This window comes from Pecten maximus, chromosome 5 (assembly GCF_902652985.1).
Source record: "Pecten maximus chromosome 5, xPecMax1.1, whole genome shotgun sequence".
NCBI classification, from domain to species: Eukaryota; Metazoa; Mollusca; class Bivalvia; order Pectinida; family Pectinidae; genus Pecten; species Pecten maximus.
The window spans coordinates 34,535,987-34,555,556 of NC_047019.1; the positions used below are offsets into that span (position 1 = coordinate 34,535,987).

Sequence of the window (19,570 nt, forward strand, 5' to 3'; positions counted from 1 at the left end):
TGTCCTGAAATGTTTTAAGATTCGAAAATAAATCTTGGCTCTATCAACCACCGGAAGTAGTTTACAGTTTAATTATTGTCGCTGTAGTTAGCTAATGGTAGCAGAGTTATCACAACTTCCGACTCTGGTCTTTTTCAGGGATTTACGGACATGAAGTACCGTGAAAGGAGGAAGGCGATCGCCGACATTGCGTTTGAATACAGAAAGTATGTAAATTTAAAAGCACAGGAATAATTCTATTATACAATGGACAGCTCGTTCCGTAAATGGCCATGTTTTTACGCTCCTGTATGTCATTCGTTAAAGCATCGATATAAAAATAACACTTTGAAGTTATTGTTAGAAAATAGATAAAAAGGCTTGATGTCGATACCTGAAGGAGCAAACCATAGGGTAAAGGTCAACAAACTATAGTCTAATATCATGTATTAATACATTACTAGAAATCAATACATCATTCACTCCAGCCCTTTGAAATAAAGTAAGTTGCTTTGCTTTACGACCTTCAAATATCGTGATGTTTTCTTTTGGTTTGTGTCAACGTTTTACACGCCAGGTAAAAACTTCATCTCGATCTATAAGTGGGCTAGCATAATGTTCAAGACACACTTGCTGTTAATTAAATCGTTATAATATATTCTATCGTTTTACAGTTGTACATGTACTTGTACAAATGAGTGTTGTATGAAAGCTAGATCATCTCGTCTAAAAACTTTTTCATAATGTCATCCATGAGATGAGAGCCGTAATTGAGAACGATTTAGAACACTTGTTGCACATACTATACTATACATACAGTTATATTGTAATACAATGTTGTCACATAATGTTTAATAAAGTGTTGTCCCACAATATTGTTATGCAATGTTGTCAAACAATATTGATCATATAATCATATATAATATGCAAAAGGATAATATTGCAATGTGATGCTTGATACAATACGAAGTCATTTCACGATTGTTCAATAAATCAGATTGTGTTATTATAAAATGTCGCCACAATATGATACAATACCATGCTCTAATACACTGATGGATCTCTGTTGATAAAAATATTTAAGATGCTTCATTTTTGATTGAGTACAATTCTTGATACCATCATGTTAAACATGTTAAACAATTCTGCACATTTAGTCAGATTGCAATGTAGTAAATCTTCTGGCTAAAACCAAAAACAACCAGCAATATAATGTGTGGTGATGTTTCAGTGGACAGCCTATCCCGAGGTTATATACTGTGTTTTGATGTTTCAGTGGAAAGCCTATCCCGAGGTTATATAATGTGTGTTGATGTTTCAGTGGACAGCCTATCCCGAGGTAATATAATGTGTGTTGATGTTTCAGTGGACAGCCTATCCCGAGGTTATATACTGTTTGTTGATGTTTCAGTGGACAGCCTATCCCGAGGTAGTATAATTTGTGTTGATGTTTCAGTGGACAGCCTATCCCGAGGTTATATGCTGTGTTTTGATGTTTCAGTGGAAAGCCTATCCCAAGGTTATATAATGTGTGTTGATGTTTCAGTAGACAGCCTATCCCGAGGTAGTATAATATGTGTTGATGTTTCAGTGGACAGCCTATCCCGAGGTTATATAATGGTTTTTGATATTTCAGTGGACAGCCTATCCCGAGGTTATATAACGTGTGTTGATGTTTCAATGGACAGCCTATCCCGAGGTAGTATAATGTTTGTTGATGTTTCAGTGGACAGCCTGTCCCGAGGTTATATACTGTTTGTTGATGTTTCAGTGGACAGCTTATCCCGAGGTAGTATAATGTGTGTTGATGTTTCAGTGGACAGCCTATCCCGAGGTTATATACTGTTTGTTGATGTTTCAGTGGACAGCCTATCCCGAGGTAGTATAATGTGTGTTGATGTTTCAGTGGACAGCCTATCCCTAGGTTATATACTGTTTGTTGATGTTTTAGTGGACAGCCTATCCCGAGGTTATATAATGTGTGTTGATGTTTCAGTGGACAGCCTATCCCGAGGTTATATAATGTTTGTTGATGTTTCAGTGGACAGCCTATCCCGAGGTTATATACTGTTTGTTGATGTTTCAGTGGACAGCCTATCCCGAGGTTATATACTGTTTGTTGGTGTTTCAGTGGACAGCCTATCCCGAGGTTATAAAATGTTTGTTGATGTTTCAGAGGACAGCCTATCCCGAGGTTATATACTGTGTGTTGATGTTTCAGTGGAAAGCCTATCCCTAGGTTATATACTGTTTGTTGATGTTTCAGTGGACAGCCTATCCCGAGGTTATATAATGTTTGTTGGTGTTTCAGTGGACAGCCTATCCCTAGGTTATATACTGTTTGTTGATGTTTCAGTGGACAGCCTATACCGAGGTTATATACTGTTTGTTGATGTTTCAGTGGACAGCCTATCCCGAGGTTATATACTGTTTGTTGATGTTTCAGTGGACAGCCTATCCCGAGGTTATATAATGTTTGTTGATGTTTCAGTGGACAGCCTATCACGAGGTTATATAATGTGTGCTGATGTTTCAGTGGACAGCCTATCCCGAGGTTACATAATGTTTGTTGATGTTTCAGTGGACAGCCTATCCCGGGGTTATATAATGTTTGTTGATGTTTCAGTGGACAGCCTATCACGAGGTTATATAATGTTTGTTGATGTTTCAGTGGACAGCCTATCCCGAGATTATATACTGTTTGTTGATGTTTCAGTGGACAGCCTATCCCGAGGTTATATAATGTTTGTTGATGTTTCAGTGGACAGCCTATCCCGAGGTTATATAATGTGTGTTGATGTTTCAGTGGACAGCCTATCCCGAGGTTATATAATGTTTGTTGATGTTTCAGTGGACAGCCTATTCCGAGGTTATATAATGTTTGTTGATGTTTCAGTGGAAAGCCTATTCCTAGGTTATATAATGTTTGTTGATGTTTCAGTGGACAGCCTATCCCGAGGTTATATATTGTTTGTTGATGTTTCAGTGGACAGCCTTTCCCGAGGTTATATACTGTTTGTTGATGTTTCAGTGGACAGCCTATCCCGAGGTTATATAATGTTTGTTGATGTTTCAGTGGACAGCCTATCACGAGGTTATATAATGTGTGCTGATGTTTCAGTGGACAGCCTATTCCGAGGTTATATAATGTTTGTTGATGTTTCAGTGGACAGCCTATCCCGGGGTTATATAATGTTTGTTGATGTTTCAGTGGACAGCCTATCACGAGGTTATATAATGTTTGTTGATGTTTCAGTGGACAGCCTATCCCGAGATTATATATTGTTTGTTGATGTTTCAGTGGACAGCCTATCCCGAGGTTATATAATGTTTGTTGATGTTTCAGTGGACAGCCTATCCCGAGGTTATATAATGTGTGTTGATGTTTCAGTGGACAGCCTATCCCGAGGTTATATAATGTTTGTTGATGTTTCAGTGGACAGCCTATCCCGAGGTTATATAATGTTTGTTGATGTTTCAGTGGAAAGCCTATCCCTAGGTTATATAATGTTTGTTGATGTTTCAGTGGACAGCCTATCCCGAGGTTATATACTGTTTGTTGATGTTTCAGTGGACAGCCTTTCCCGAGGTCATATAATGGTTGTTGATATTTCAGTGAACAGCCTATCCCGGGGTTATATAATGTCTGTTGATGTTTCAGTGGACAGCCTATCCCGAGGTTATATGCTGTGTTTTGATGTTTCAGTGGACAGCCTATCCCGAGGTTATATACTGTGTGTTGATGTTTCAGTGGACAGCCTATCCCGAGGTAGTATAATGTGTGTTGATGTTTCAGTGGACAGCCTATCCCGAGGTTATATACTGTTTGTTGATGTTTCAGTGGACAGCCTATCCCGAGGTTATATAATGTTTGTTGATGTTTCAGTGGACAGCCTATCCCGAGGTTATATACTGTTTGTTGATGTTTCAGTGGACAGCCTTTCCCGAGGTCATATAATGGTTGTTGATATTTCAGTGGACAGCCTATCCCGAGGTTATATAATGTGTGTTGATGTTTCAGTGGACAGCCTATCCCGAGGTTATATAATGTTTGTTGATGTTTCAGTGGACAGCCTATCCCGGGGTTATATAATGTCTGTTGATGTTTCAGTGGACAGCCTATCCCGAGGTTATATAATGTGTGTTGATGTTTCAGTGGACAGCCTATCCCGAGGTTATATAATGTTTGTTGATGTTTCAGTGGACAGCCTATCCCGAGGTTATAAAATGTTTGTTGATGTTTTAGTGGACAGCCTATCCCGAGGTTATATAATGTGTGTTGATGTTTCAGTGGACAGCCTATCCCGAGTTTGTATAATGTTTGTTGATGTTTCAGTGGACAGCCTATCCCGAGGTTATATACTGTGTTTTGATGTTTCAGTGGACAGCCTTTCCCGAGGTTATAAAATGTTTGTTGATGTTTCAGTGGACAGCCTATCCCGAGGTTATATAATGTTTGTTGATGTTTCAGTGGACAGCCTATCCCGAGTTTGTATAATGTTTGTTGATGTTTCAGTGGACAGCCTATCCCGAGGTTATAAAATGTTTGTTGATGTTTTAGTGGACAGCCTATCCCGAGGTTATAAAATGTTTGTTGATGTTTCAGTGGACAGCCTATCCCGAGGTTATAAAATGTTTGTTGATGTTTCAGTGGACAGCCTATCCCGAGGTAGTATAATGTTTGTTGATGATTCAGTGGACAGCCTATCCCGAGGTTATATAATGTTTGTTGATGTTTCAGTGGACAGCCTATCCCGAGGTTATATAATGTTTGTTGATGTTTCAGTGGACAGCCTATCCCGAGGTTATATAATGTTTGTTGATGTTTCAGTGGACAGCCTATCCCGAGGTTATATAATGTTTGTTGATGTTTCAGTGGACAGCCTATCCCGAGGTTATATAATGTTTGTTGATGTTTCAGTGGACAGCCTATCCCGATGTTATATAATGTTTGTTGATGTTTCAGTGGACAGCCTATCCCGAGGTTATATAATGTTTGTTGATGTTTCAGTGGACAGCCTATCCCGGGGTTATATAATGTGTGTTGATGTTTCAGTGGACAGCCTATCCCGAGGTTATATACTGTTTGTTGATGTTTCAGTGGACAGCCTATCCCGAGGTAGTATAATGTTTGTTGATGTTTCAGTGGACAGCCTATCCCGAGGTTATATAATGTGTGTTGATGTTTCAGTGGACAGCCTACCCCGAGGTTATATAATGTGTGTTGATGTTTCAGTGGACAGCCTATCCCGGGGTTATATAATGTGTGTTGATGTTTCAGTGGACAGCCTATCCCGAGTTTGTATAATGTTTGTTGATGTTTCAGTGGACAGCCTATCCCGAGGTAGTATAATGTTTGTTGATGTTTCAGTGGACAGCCTATCCCGAGGTTATATAATGTTTGTTGATGTTTCAGTGGACAGCCTATCCCGAGGTTATATAATGTTTGTTGATGTTTCAGTGGACAGCCTACCCCGAGGTTATATACTGTTTGTTGATGTTTTAGTGGACAGCCTTTCCCGAGGTCATATAATGGTTGTTGATATTTCAGTGGACAGCCTATCCCGAGGTTATATAATGTTTGTTGATGTTTCAGTGGACAGCCTATCCCGAGAGTCGAGTACAATGAAGAGGAAACACGAACTTGGTATGTTAGAGTTGATAGCCTTGGCCATCATATTGAGGACTTGTTTTGAGGGTCCTCAGTTTCATTATATGGATTATTACTTTTTTGGTGCAGAATTTGTTTTATTACAAAAAGGGAATTTTGCAAGGATATTCTAATTGTTTCGTCGTTTGCGACACTATTACAGGTAATTACAATATCAATAGTTTGATTTATTTTTTTATTTGCCTTGTCGTTTATTTTTGAAATCCCTGCCGTATAGCAACAATTATTCGCTAATGTAAATCATAGATTATCAATTGTTCTACATTATCGCTCACTTCATAAATAGATTATAATAACATAGTTAGAAGAGCCATCTTCAATTGTAGCCCTTTCATCATCTGATGGTGTTGTTATGTTGATGGTGAAGGATTTTAATAGTCCTTGTGTAGTCATAAACGGCCTTGTTTTGTACACAGTATTATTTGAATCGTTCAATAATGAAAATAAAAAAAAAATATTTAAAAAAATGAATACAAATTTTAAAAAAAAATAAAGAATTGGATATTGCAATTTCAGAAAATGATTTGCTGTCAAAAGTTGACAGCGTCAGCAGCAATGATGATATCGAAACAACAACTGCCGTTACTGATACTCTTGAAATATAAAAATATGTACATACGTATTTGCTAATGTGTCCTCAATCAATTTTCACAACTTATCAGAGATAAAAGTACGTAATGGTGACTACAGAGTATTATTCAATGGGGCGACAATAATCGAGATGAAATATTGGTATAATGTTACGATAATTATAACAACAGGTAAAGCGACTATTTACTTTTTCATTGTCCAGTTGATACAAAGTTATTTCCAGTCATTAGCATGTATGTGCAAACATTGTCATTAATATCATAATAGCCCGACTAAAGCACTCTAAAACTGTAATTTTATGGCCAAAACAAAAACTAGTATTGTCCTACTGTACTCAATAATACGTCCACCCACTCACAAGTACCAGTTTTAACTCGGGTGTAAATTTGTCCCGATATCCCGTGTTAGTAAAATGGCCATTGTTAAATTCGTATTAGTACTGCAAACAGATAAAATAAATACTAACTCAGATCGATAGACAAATATACGGCACTAGGGGAAGCTGTATCAACGTGTGTGATAATGCGTGTCGTCTGAACTCTGTAAAACATACAGTCTATTGAATTATTAATTCATATCAGTTGCAAAATTAAATCCTTTTCAGATGAAAGTATCAATCATGAAAGAGCCACTGGTCTGATTTCGCTATTGACACAACATTAACTAAAACACTCATTTATTTTCACGCCATTCATTACAAGCAGACGATAGTTTGCAATGTCTGTATTTAAGGGATTCGATCGAATATATCAGTCTGTGTTAATGTAACATCGGCCATCAGATTGTTCTATTGCGATTGTTAGACGCATCCATCGGGGGATATCACGGAGAGGTGATGCTCAGCACTTGTAATATTTGACATTAAAGATAAATCGATAAGTGTCGTTCGTTCGTGAAAGGGTGCATACATCTTTGTTATAAACAAATATGTTTATGTGAAAATATGTTATACATGTACATTTGTGTTTATCATTCCAATAACTGTTGGTGAGAGAGGGTTTTGTGTCAGCGTTGATGAGATTAAAAGCATGGGTTTTATTGTCTCTCTCCCAAATGTGAACGTTGTCGTTTTGTTCTGATCATTACGTAGCATACAGGATTTAAAAAAAGATTGTTAAATGTTGTACGTGTACGTATGAAGTTAAAAGGTATTCAAAATATGTAACTTTGTATTAGCAACACAGGATCACATCATTGTTCTGTTTTAGGAACCACGTTTACAGCCGTCTTCAGGATTTTTTCCCAACACATGCGTGTAAAGAACACAGAGAGAATTTCGAACTTCTTGAAAAAGAATGTGGTTATTGTCTGACCAGAATCCCACAGCTAGAAGACGTCTCCAATTATCTGAAAAGTGAGACGACAGTTTTACCTAATGTAAAATATTCACTTAAACTTTTTATTATTGTTGCTAGTCTAGACTCCTCGGTACATAGGGAGGTAAATTGTGCTCGGTGGTTTGTTTCAGTTGTGACAGTATGCTATTTTTCTTTAAATTTTATTGGAGTAGCATCTTCTCAAATACATTTCATTATGTAGATACATTCATTTATATCAGAAGTTTTTGAAATCCATCATATTTCGTAATTCCAAAAGTACTTAAAATGGAAATATCCAGAGTCAGGAATAAATAGTTACACGTCAAACATTCGACTGGTTTGTCTGTACACTAAAAATTGATTTAATATAAGGAGGATAAAAAAATCACAATTAAAAATATCGTCTTCGTTGTCTCATCGATGAATCAACAATCTAAGCTACTTCTATGACCAATTAAGTGTGTATCAATAGGAAAAATGAAATACAAAATTATCCACGACAATTAACCTTTCACAATATTATGTACTCCCAGGAAGGACCGGATTCCAGCTTCGACCCGTTTCTGGACTTTTGTCAGCACGTGACTTCCTGGCTAGCCTTGCTTTCCGAGTATTCCAATGTACTCAATATGTTCGTCACGGGTCAAAGCCGGATCACTCTCCAGAACCGTAAGTCACTGTTTCCGTGTTTACATAAACAGCAATTGTTTCAATTTTATCAGGCAGTTTATCTTCTTTATGTGCTAGTGGAGAATTACCCTGCCGTTTCTGTATATGTAATGTAGAAAATATTTAAACTAATCACGATTTATGGGTAACTGAACCGCACAGAAACATGTTTAGTTCATTAATTCGGTTTTCCCAGGGATAAGATTGGAAATCAATTAAGATTGATATTTCTCGATACTGTAAGTACAGAGGTTGACACCAGGGTAACACTTCAATGCATACAATTCCATATACAATATTACATCAAATAATGTTCGAACACAACAGAACGGGATTCCACGCATGCATCCATTTTGAGATCAAATATTGCTAACAAATGATTATCTCTGTGTTACAGTTTCAAACAAACTCATGTTCTGGCTAACATTCCCTTGAAACAATGAAAATATTAAAAGTTATTTTCCAGGATTTAAGAAGTTCTGAATTTTCTATCAATACCTTCGTAAACCACGTACAAACATTGTGTGTCTGCTTATGATAATAGCATTTGTTATTTACTATTGAAACACATTTTAGACGTTATATCATGATATTCGGCAGGAATAAGTCAATACGACTTATTTCATTTACACATCTGAGGTAAATTGGAGGAATTCTAAACGTCGAAACAAGCAATGATGGCCAATTTGAAAAATAGATAAATAAATCTTAACAAACGCAATAGGTACATGAATTTGTATAAGTGGTTCTTTTGACTAAGCAATCTGTTATACGCGAAACGTCCATATTATTTTTTTAGAGACTGCATCCATGAACTTTTAGGACATGTACCAATGTTAGCCGATCCAAAGTTTGCACAGTTTTCCCAGGAAATAGGTCTAGCCACACTTGGAGCTTCTGATGCCGACATTGAGAAATTCGCAACGGTAAGTTCAAATATTGAATACTTATTCAATTAGTATAGCTCTGAAAACATCATTTGCTCTGATTCAGAGACTACAGCAAAAATGGAATAGGATATATCGATAGCAAAATCTCAAACAAAATTTTGACTTTGAATATAGAAGTGTTAGCTTCTTTTTCAAGGCTAGATAAGTATAATGCTGAAGGAATATTTGAAAAGATATGGACAGCTTATGGTGTAAAAATGCTTTAATATGACATCATGGTAATTGTATTGCCTAGATATATATCGATCCATGTTTCTGTTCCTTTTGATCTCCCATACATCAAGGTGGCAAGCTAGTGTGGAGGAGACGCTGCACTGGAGAGCTGAGATCAGAAGACTTTAAATCTCTTTGTTCTTTAGAATCATAATACCGTTTATTTTAAAACCATGAATATCAAATACAATATTCCTGTAAAACATTAACACACATACGCCAGTTGTCAGCTAAATATATTCAGTATAGTTAAATTCAATTCTTTTGGAAGAATATCAACATTATTCAAGGAATTAATATTCATTTTTGAAGTCAAAAGAAAGTTCAATTTCTTGTTTTTCTTGCGATACTACATACCAGATCGTTTATCGATATGACTCGTAAAGGTTATGTCAATTTTCGGGGCAACTCCTCTGTAATGTCATAGATCGGGGAAACTATTCTTTAATTCAATGATCGGGATAAATCCTCTTTAATGTCAAGCGTCGGTGTAACTCCTATTTAGGTTCTATGATCAGGTAAATTCCTACTGAACGTTAATGGTGGGGCTAACTTCTCATTAAAGTCAGTGGTCGAGGTAAATCCTCTGAAATGCATATGTTCGGGTTAACTGTTATTTAATGTCAATGGTCGGGGCAACTCCATAACGTCATTGGTTGAGTTACATTTTATTGTCCTCTACCAAGGGTCAATGTATTTCTATGTCAATTCTTTAGAAGTAATATTGAAAATTTTGCATATAACATTACTGTACATCGGTATTTACTTACAGTTGTACTGGTTCACAGTAGAGTTTGGTTTGTGTAAGGAAAACGGCGAACTACGGGCCTACGGAGCCGGAACGCTCTCGTCGTACGGAGAACTTCAACATGCGCTGTCGGATGCACCTGACCAGCGTCCTTTTGATCCTGCTAAGACATCTGTCCAGGAATACACAGACGACGATCTTCAACCAATATACTTCTACGTGGAATCGTTTGATGACATGATGCTAAAGATGAGGTAGGTTACAACATACTAGTTTCTATTGTTATTAACAATAATTGGACTATCGAACGGGCATCGACTTATTACAGTTTGTTTTGAAATCTTGATATTCTAATTCCTATTTCATGGACATAAAAAATACTATTGTAATTTTGTCTATTTAAAGTTCATTTCTTATTCTGTTCGTCCATATCAATGACATTTACGTTATAATATAGGACTATAAAATTCCTGGGTAAAAATAGCAACAATCAGACATATCCAAAGTCTCTTCATCGTATAGAACGGACACATGGTGAACTGTCAGGCATTGGAGATTTACTGGTGTTTTGCCACCAAAAAGTATCTGTTTCAGTTATCCATCTCGTTACAAGTAATTCGTTGATGAATATTTCATGGAATGCGGTGTTATGTGTATTTAGCTTTGTAAACGTATGTTATCTGTTTAGTGCAACTACGAAACAGCATTATATATTCACAAGATAATTTTGAAATATGTCTGTATAGCTGGTATATGATTTGCACTTCCTCTGATTTATGGACAATGTGTAACCTAATTATTGCGTTAATCATCTTCACAAGATGGCGTCACATTTCCCAAAGCGAATTGCTGTGCAATCTGCAATGTTACGCACGCTTTGGTAGCTTTATATGGTTTCCTTGAAGCCGATATGTTGTTACACCGATCCTATACTAGAAGTGTTATACTTGACATACTATGTCGTTTTGTATGTTGTTTAGTTGTTTTGCTCTTTTACTTAGACATACTCCTGAAACCTGTGCTATATCAGACTGATTAATAATACAGTGTTTTAAGACTCCGTCACACAAATATTTCGAGAATATTATTGTACCTGTCATGATTATTTTTTATATCAGTATCCCTGGCGTCTTTGTAACCATCTATATTCAGAGTTATGACCCTTTGTTCGCCACGTATCCCTTTGACTGCAATATGTTAAATGCTTCCTAGAAAACATTATTCAATTATAGATTTCTTCTTCTTCGTAAAGTGGACTGTCGCGTACCTAATTAGGGTCACACATTTCACGCTTATGTTGCTGTTCTTTTAGCCTGAAGTATTTGACTGTGGTTATAGTCAATCATGTCATCTACATTTAGTCTGAAATATTTGAGGTTTTAGTTAATCATGGCACCTACATTTAGTCTTAAGTATTTGTGGTTATAATCAACTATGGCATATATATTTAGTCTGAAGTATTTGTGGTTATAATAAATTATGGCACCTACATTTAGTCTGAAGTATTTGTGGTTATAGTCACTCATTACATCTACATGTTTCACATGTATGTCGATACTCTCTTAGCCTGACGTATTTGTGGTTATAGTCAATCATGGCGTCAGTGGTTTTTGTAGTTACTTTTGTAGCCCGACTTTTATTGGATCGTTTCCTTTAGATATGTTACAGCTGTGACAATCTACCGGAAATCATCGATAGAAAAACCATTGAACAAATTAAAGCTCATCAAGGTCAGGGGAGAGCTTGACACGAAGCGGTGTGTAACGAAGCCGACACGGCCACTAATCACGTGTGTTACATGGATCGGTGTGAGCAACATGCCACCATTGGGGTGGAAGGGGGGGGGGGGGGGGGAGATATCTGACACAAATGAGAGACAAATGGAAATGAATATCATACAATGCACCTAACAACCTAGATGAAAGTACCTATATTTATTAATGTGTTTTATGTATTGGACAGAAAGTTTTGAGCATAATGGGCGTGTCCATCAAATGGTATCATTGGATTGTCTGTTGATGTCCAATGCTTTGATTGAAGTTTATCCTGTTTGATTATGATGACTGTGTAAGGAACTCCTTTAATCGTTTATTTTCATGTTTTTATTGTTTATTTCCCGAACACATTTAAAACGTCTTTGTAATACGTAATGTTTATCATTATCATCATATAAATATTACTAAGCATCGTTTAAACTTTGAAATTTCATCGTTATCGGTCCTATCTTGAAATGAAACAAGAATTGAATAAATTATGCATATAGATACTCTTTATTCGTGAGAGTTTGAGGATATAAATAAATAAAACAGTGCCGACAATAACTTCGAAATCTTAATTACGTAAAGTGGATGTAGTGGAGTTTTACTAATGACTATTAATAGTTGGGTATAAAATGACTTTGGATGTCGAACTGAAATAGAAGCTGACCTTGATGGTTTAATGGCAATCATCTGATTACCCACATCAGTACAGCAGTTTATGAGAACCCTCGTCTACTCTGTGACACACCGGAGTCACATTCCGCCTAACGCCAGGAAATCATAATGGAGGATACAAGCTGGAGTCAGATTCCAAATGAAGTATCCCATTATAGATTGGAATTGGATAATGCCAATAGGTTTCTGTCATAAATAAAAACATTGGTATTGTGTTAAAATTTGAATCAATTCAGCAGATTACGCCATGCCAAACATGGTGACTTACCGCTCAATGCCTTCTAGTGATAGCGGTATAATCTGTGTCACGTGGTTCAATCTTAATCAGTCGATACAATGATCAAATGTTTGTCAGTCTAATGGTGTTAACTATGGATTAGTTTTCGTTATTGATATATTTCTCCGCCTTTTCACGGTTGACAAGTCGTGTTGTGAGTTAGTTTGTTACATCGCGTGATAGGTTTGTGGCGCTCTGGCTCCACAACATCGGACAATCACTTACATACATGTGAGATTTAAACTGATTAAGATATCGCGCCCTGAGACTCATACATTCACACGCTCGAATGACAAACATAGCCCTAAAACATTTCTAATTTGTTATCTCAAAAGTCAATTTGGTAGGACGTGTCTTCTGTAGTGACTTTCCGCGTAATTAAATACAAAGAGACTTTATTTCATTTTTTTCTCTTGAGACAATTCGTACATTCCTGGAAGTGACGGCACACCGACATACGTTTTATGAGTTGAAGACAATGCTTGATTGTACATGTGAATGATCATATCGCTCTCATTAGGTGGATAGAGACAGGTGTGACAAGGGTTATAATAATGTAGTAACTGTCGTCTCACTCTCGTTAGGTGGATAGAGACAGGTGTGACAAGGGTTATAATAATGTAGTAACTGTCGTCTCACTCTCGTTAGGTGGATAGAGACAGGTGTGACAAGGGTTATAATAATGAAGTAACTGTCGTCTCACTCTCGTTAGGTGGATAGAGACAGGTGTGACAAGGGTTATAATAATGTAGTAACTGTCGTCTCACTCTTATTAGGTGGATAGAGACAGGTGTGACAAGGGTTATAATAATGTAGTAACTGTCGGCTCACTCTCATTAGGTGGGTAGAGACAGGTGTGACAAGGGTTATAATAATGTAGTAACTGTCGTCTCGCTCTCATTAGGTGGATAGAGACAGGTGTGACAAGGGTTATAATAATGTAGTAACTGTCGTCTCACTCTCATTAGGTGGATAGAGACAGGTGTGACAAGGGTTATAATAATGTAGTAACTGTCGTCTCACTCTCGTTAGGTGGATAGAGACAGGTGTGACAAGGGTTATAATAATGTAGTAACTGTCGTCTCACTCTCGTTAGGTGGATAGAGACAGGTGTGACAAGGGTTATAATAATGAAGTAACTGTCGCCTCACTCTCGTTCGTTGAATAGTGACAGGTGTGACAAGGGTTATAATAATGTAGTTACGGTCTCACTCTCGTTAGGTGGATAGAGACAGGTGTGACATGGGTTATAATAATAAAGTAACTTTCGTCTCACTCTCATTAGGTGGATAGAGACAGGTGTGACAAGGGTTATAATAATGTAGTAACTGTCGTCTCACTCTCGTTAGGAGGATAGAGACAGGTGTGACAAGGGTTATAATAATGTAGTAACTGTCGTCTCACTCTCGTTAGGTGGATAGAGACAGGTGTGACAAGGGTTATAATAATGAAGTAACTGTCGCCTCACTCTCGTTCGTTGAATAGTGACAGGTGTGACAAGGGTTATAATAATGTAGTTACGGTCTCACTCTCGTTAGGTGGATAGAGACAGGTGTGACATGGGTTATAATAATAAAGTAACTTTCGTCTCACTCTCATTAGGTGGATAGAGACAGGTGTGACACAGGTTATAATAATAAAGTAACTTTCGTCTCACTCTCGTTAGGTGGATAGAGACAGGCGTATTTCATATTTCCTCGACAGAAACTGAATTATGGCGTATGCATCACTATTTTTTTTCTTCATTAATACCACCTTCCCTTGTTTCATTTTGTTGAAATTTTCTATCAGTACCACTAAGTAAATATGTTGACAAATTTGCAAATACACCATGTACAAGACTTGATTTTTGTCTATTGTTTGTCAAATATCGGTATATCTTTCTGGGTTTTTTTCAGGCAATATGCGGCTAACATTCCCCGGCGATCGGAGGTAAGGTACGATCCCTACACACAGACCATCCAACAACTGGACAAACGGGAAACAGTCGACGCCATTGCTCTAGCCGTTCGGAATGACATCGATTGTCTTCAAAAAGCCACGAAGGGTATGGAAACCATTCAAGTGTCGTGAAACTGAACTACTATGATGGACCTTAACGATCGGATTTAGGTATTGACCTGCTCCATGAAAATTTAACATGCTTGTGAATAATTAACGGGTTGCGGTATAACAACTCTTCCTGAATGAATTCTTTAATTGATTATTATGGTGGTTTTGATTTTAATGTATCCTGTGTTCGTCTTTGATTTCCCGAGAAAGATTCCTTGGTACTTGATTTATGATTTATCGACTTTGTTATACTTGTTACACTTGTTATATGAAAAGTAGTGCATATAGTTTCCAAACTATAGTTACTTAATCAGTAATATATCATTCCATCCAAAATTCCCCTAAAGTATCTAATCGATACGAAATGTATCGATATTTTCATTTTTTCTTTCTTCACTTTTTTGTCATTTTTCTATTTAAGAACATTAAATCTAACATTTAATGTATGTATTTACTCATGATTAATGTAAAGACTACTGAAAGGTATCATTTATGCATGTAACAAGTCTCACTTCAAAATCTTCAAGATTTTTGTAACTTCAAAACTGTTGCTATTGCGTTGGATACCGAATGAAGTAAGGTGTATTTTGATTTGGATATCAGTTAAAAGGTACATTTCAGATAGGAAACACATTTCAAAAGTGGTGTTTGAGTGTGTTTAATTGTTATTATAGATACAACTAAACATTGATGACAAATAACGGTATATCTTTGCAAACGAAATGGATAGAGCGACGAATGAATCTTTAAGCTATTTGGTGATTGACGAGTTGTGTCCCTTTAATCTGTATGGGAATGCTATGTAAATGTCAATGTATAAAGTTGTGGTTTTTTTTTTTAATTTCTTTTAAGATAAAAATATTAAGTTCCGCTTACCTTCGCTGGTTATTTTGCCCTATATCAAACAAGAACTGTTGAAATGAAGAGCAGGCACTGATAATCTTTTTGCAAAATGAACGATTTTATCTACCAATTTGTTCTTTTGAGAATTAAAAACGAAAGCATTGAACCTGCAGGTATATAACAAACAAGTACAAACTTATATCGTATAATATGTATTACAGTTCTCGATACTGCTTTCTGAATAACCAGTACAAAACAGGTCATCCGCATTGGCGTCATATGACTGGTTCCAATCGAAACTCCTCTAATGTGACACCCGAGGAGTTCCGAGTACAGCGATCCTTAGTTCAAGTGTATATTATTGTACAATGTCTGCAGAGAATAATAAAATGAACTTCAACTTCTGTGTTATCAAATCGACAGATTTATAGTTAGTATATTTAGCGTATATACACTGTTGATATATGATTGTTTGTAAATGTACAAATGTGGTCAAAGCTTTAGCGACCACTCAATAAATTATATTGCAAGATCGTTTTGTTATGTTTTAATCATCTGGATAATAAACTAAAATTAATTCAACTTGGGACGGATAATAATGGAATTTGATTTATTTCCGTTGTGATTAGTGGTATTGATTTAAACGCCAATAAAGAGTACCAAATTACAGGTCTGACGTGTAATCGTCGAATTTCCATGGTGTTTTAATCCGAAGGTAAATCAGAATTACATGTGCCCAAAGACAGATTTACTTACATATTATATACATATATCATTCATATGTGCCACTCTTTATGCAAGTGTAATAAAACTATGCAGATAGGGAACAAATAGCAATATGTCTTGGCTGACAGACGTAGAGACTCGAGACTCTGATAAACAAAATTATTAACAACCAAATAGCCATCCGCAGCCAACACAACAGACTCCTACCAAGAAACAGGAAATCAAGGCATACCCATCACAAATCATTTCAACTACCACACTGCAAAACCATGGCCAGAAAACAATCATTTTTTCCACGTAAAATATCTCAGTGGAACAAGAACCCACTCGATACCATATCCTCCTGTCCAACAGCTGAATCCTTTAAGACTGTCCTCCTGTCAGTATATATCCCCCAAAATTAATTATTACCTATATATACATATTTTTTGGCTTTTTAGGAAACAACTGCATCTCTTTTACTCTCTCTCTCATGACATTATCTTCAACTTGGTCAAGTTGGTCATTATCATTTAAAAGTAGAAGTCTTCGTGTTTAACAATGTAGAACAGTATAGTCAATGAAATAAGCATGATTTCCATGTGAGTATTTCCAGGTCCCGGATCTGAAAAGTCTCCTCACCTCCGCGGTACTGGATACATTAATGAATTATGACAAGGAAAGTTAAACAAATTATGAACCATACATGTTGTAACTAGATATGCCAAATTTCTATTGTTATATCTTATCCAACAAAATCAAGAATATAGCATAATGCTATTCTAATTTATCATATGTTAGTTCTTTGATTTTACCTCTAAAACGTCTTACTCAACCATTTCTATCCACAGATTAAAGTTTCACATGTGATTTGCCCCAAAATAATCTCGGCTGTCAACGGACCGTTAAACAACAATCAATCAATATTCATAACATCAGCTACAGTACACGATTTATTGTTACATTAGGACTAAGAATTGACATCAAGACATTGTGACCTCGCATAAAGGCAATTAAACTTGAAGCAAACTGACAATTTGAAGGCCTAACGATGGTTAATCGAAAGTTGTTGTTTTAGTGAATGTTTCCGTACCCTGGGAAACTTGATACAATGGATATTTAACATGTAATTAACAAAGTCGTTTCGAAATAACTTCTATTCATCCCCGATAAGTCTCCATAGATTTACTCTAAAGTACAATTATTTTAACAAAAGTCAGGTCAACGGAAATTGATTGAAGAGAAATTAACAAAGGCCTCGCATAAATTGAGGATTTGGAATTAATTTGGTTTATATCGAAATACATAGTTAAAATGAAATGATTGATTTTATCAAAAAAATATGATAAGAAATGAATATACAAAACTTACTTTTTAACTTGTTTGAATGCTGAAATGAACAAATAGACATAGATTATTATATTTTCAATATGTACATCAACAATCATCTGATGCAAATATTCTACATGTTTCTTCGATATCGATATTAAGAGATGTAAATGTTTAAAAAACGGAAGAAAGGATATTTTCAATAAAAATCACAACATTAATTGACTGTAAAATATAAGTTAATTTTAACTTTTCGAAAAAAATTGAAAGGAAAAGTGGCACATCTAATAAGTCCATCTTGATGAGTCAACAATGTAACGAAAAATTGGATTGTATTTTATCCTATAAATGAACACCTATCATGTTTAAATATCAATGCATGCATATATTTCAAAAGGGAACTGACAACGTATATGAAAGAAAACAAAAACAAAAACAAAAAACAAAAGAAGAGAGAGAAAAGAAACAACAAAAACCAACAAATAAAAAACAATGCTTTGGCGGATTAAGTAAATGTTGAACTCGCTGAGACCAATACAGTACAAAACTACTACAAAGTTAAGATTTCCTCGAAATACCACTGTTAAAACCTCGGATACATATGTCTGCGTGTCTAACATATCGTGACGATTGAACCAAATGATTACTACTCAAGTAATGAAATGTTCCCTTCTCTACGTTATACCCAGTACATATGACGTACTGTAGACAGAGCTGCACTGTACCTTGATGACAAGCCCGATATCAAAATGGCTACCGACGCTAGACAGACAGAATGTCCTTTAACCCCTAACGATATAACCTTTGTGACATTATATAAACATTAGCTAGTGATTCCAGACCAATTTTATGATAAACAAGAATACTGAAAAAAATATTTATACATTCTCAGATCCCCACAATTTGTAGCTGGCAGAAGATGCCCTTTATGTCAATTATCCATCATACCAAAACTCCAAGGAATCTTTCCGAATTGTAAATTTGAGCTCCTTACGTTTTCTTTTAAAATATTTATTACGTAATTCACTTACAAGCAACAGCCATTCTGAAAATAATATACCTTCTGTTTACAGTTCATAAATAAAACCAAATAAGTATGATGCAAAATTGATATAAAACTGGAAATGAAGGGAGTTCTTTATGCCTGAATAGCTCGCCCGATATATGTCCTTTGTCACGTTTAGATCACGTTAGACAATAAACCAATGTGTCAGTTGTGGTCGTTTGATATCATATTGTGTTTGAGACGGACGATAAACACAGAGATATGTCCGAGTATTCGTGTCCAATGAGCATGGATAGTTTAAAATTGTACTAGAGAATTCCCTGGAGCCGAGTTGACCAGCGAGATAGAACGGCAAACACATCACATTAAAGTAAATGTATGTGTCTGTTTCGGTTTCAAATTACTTGGGAAGCGTTCACATGACGCAGATTATGCGAGCCGTGTGCAACAGTGTTGCAAAAGTTGAATTAAACGGGCATCCTGTCTATTCCGGAGAATGGAATCAACCGAAGTACTTCTGTCGAGCAGACTGTGCCCAATTTACTGGTTTAGGGGAGTCACTTGGCATATTTTCCAAATGGAAAATTGTATTGCATTTTATGAGGCATGTTCTTAAACAAGCTACATGCTTTTAATTGCGCACTCATTCAGCTATAGATACAGTTGACTATTTTGGGAAGAAATGCACGCACCCAAAACAATAATGCACAAATCAATTGCCGAGACTCACATCAAAATTTCCTGTTTACGTAGGTCATACAGAGGAATATCTCTAGCGACGCG

The 19,570-nt window shown here is 36.2% G+C and overlaps 1 protein-coding gene across 2 annotated transcripts in view; it reads left to right on the plus strand.

The window, feature by feature from the left end:
- LOC117327869 (tyrosine 3-monooxygenase-like) overlaps nucleotides 1-16,280 on the plus strand; it is a 52,844-nt gene extending 36,564 nt beyond the window's left edge. For both annotated transcript variants that reach the window (XM_033885088.1, XM_033885089.1), the window contains 7 exons: nucleotides 139-206; nucleotides 5,576-5,626; nucleotides 7,450-7,595; nucleotides 8,094-8,229; nucleotides 9,029-9,155; nucleotides 10,165-10,394; nucleotides 14,751-16,280. In XM_033885088.1, the coding sequence (XP_033740979.1) occupies nucleotides 139-206; nucleotides 5,576-5,626; nucleotides 7,450-7,595; nucleotides 8,094-8,229; nucleotides 9,029-9,155; nucleotides 10,165-10,394; nucleotides 14,751-14,925 (933 nt within the window). In that variant the 3' untranslated portion in view covers nucleotides 14,926-16,280. The remainder of the gene's footprint in view (nucleotides 1-138; nucleotides 207-5,575; nucleotides 5,627-7,449; nucleotides 7,596-8,093; nucleotides 8,230-9,028; nucleotides 9,156-10,164; nucleotides 10,395-14,750) is intronic.
- The last annotated feature ends 3,290 nt before the right edge of the window (nucleotides 16,281-19,570 follow it).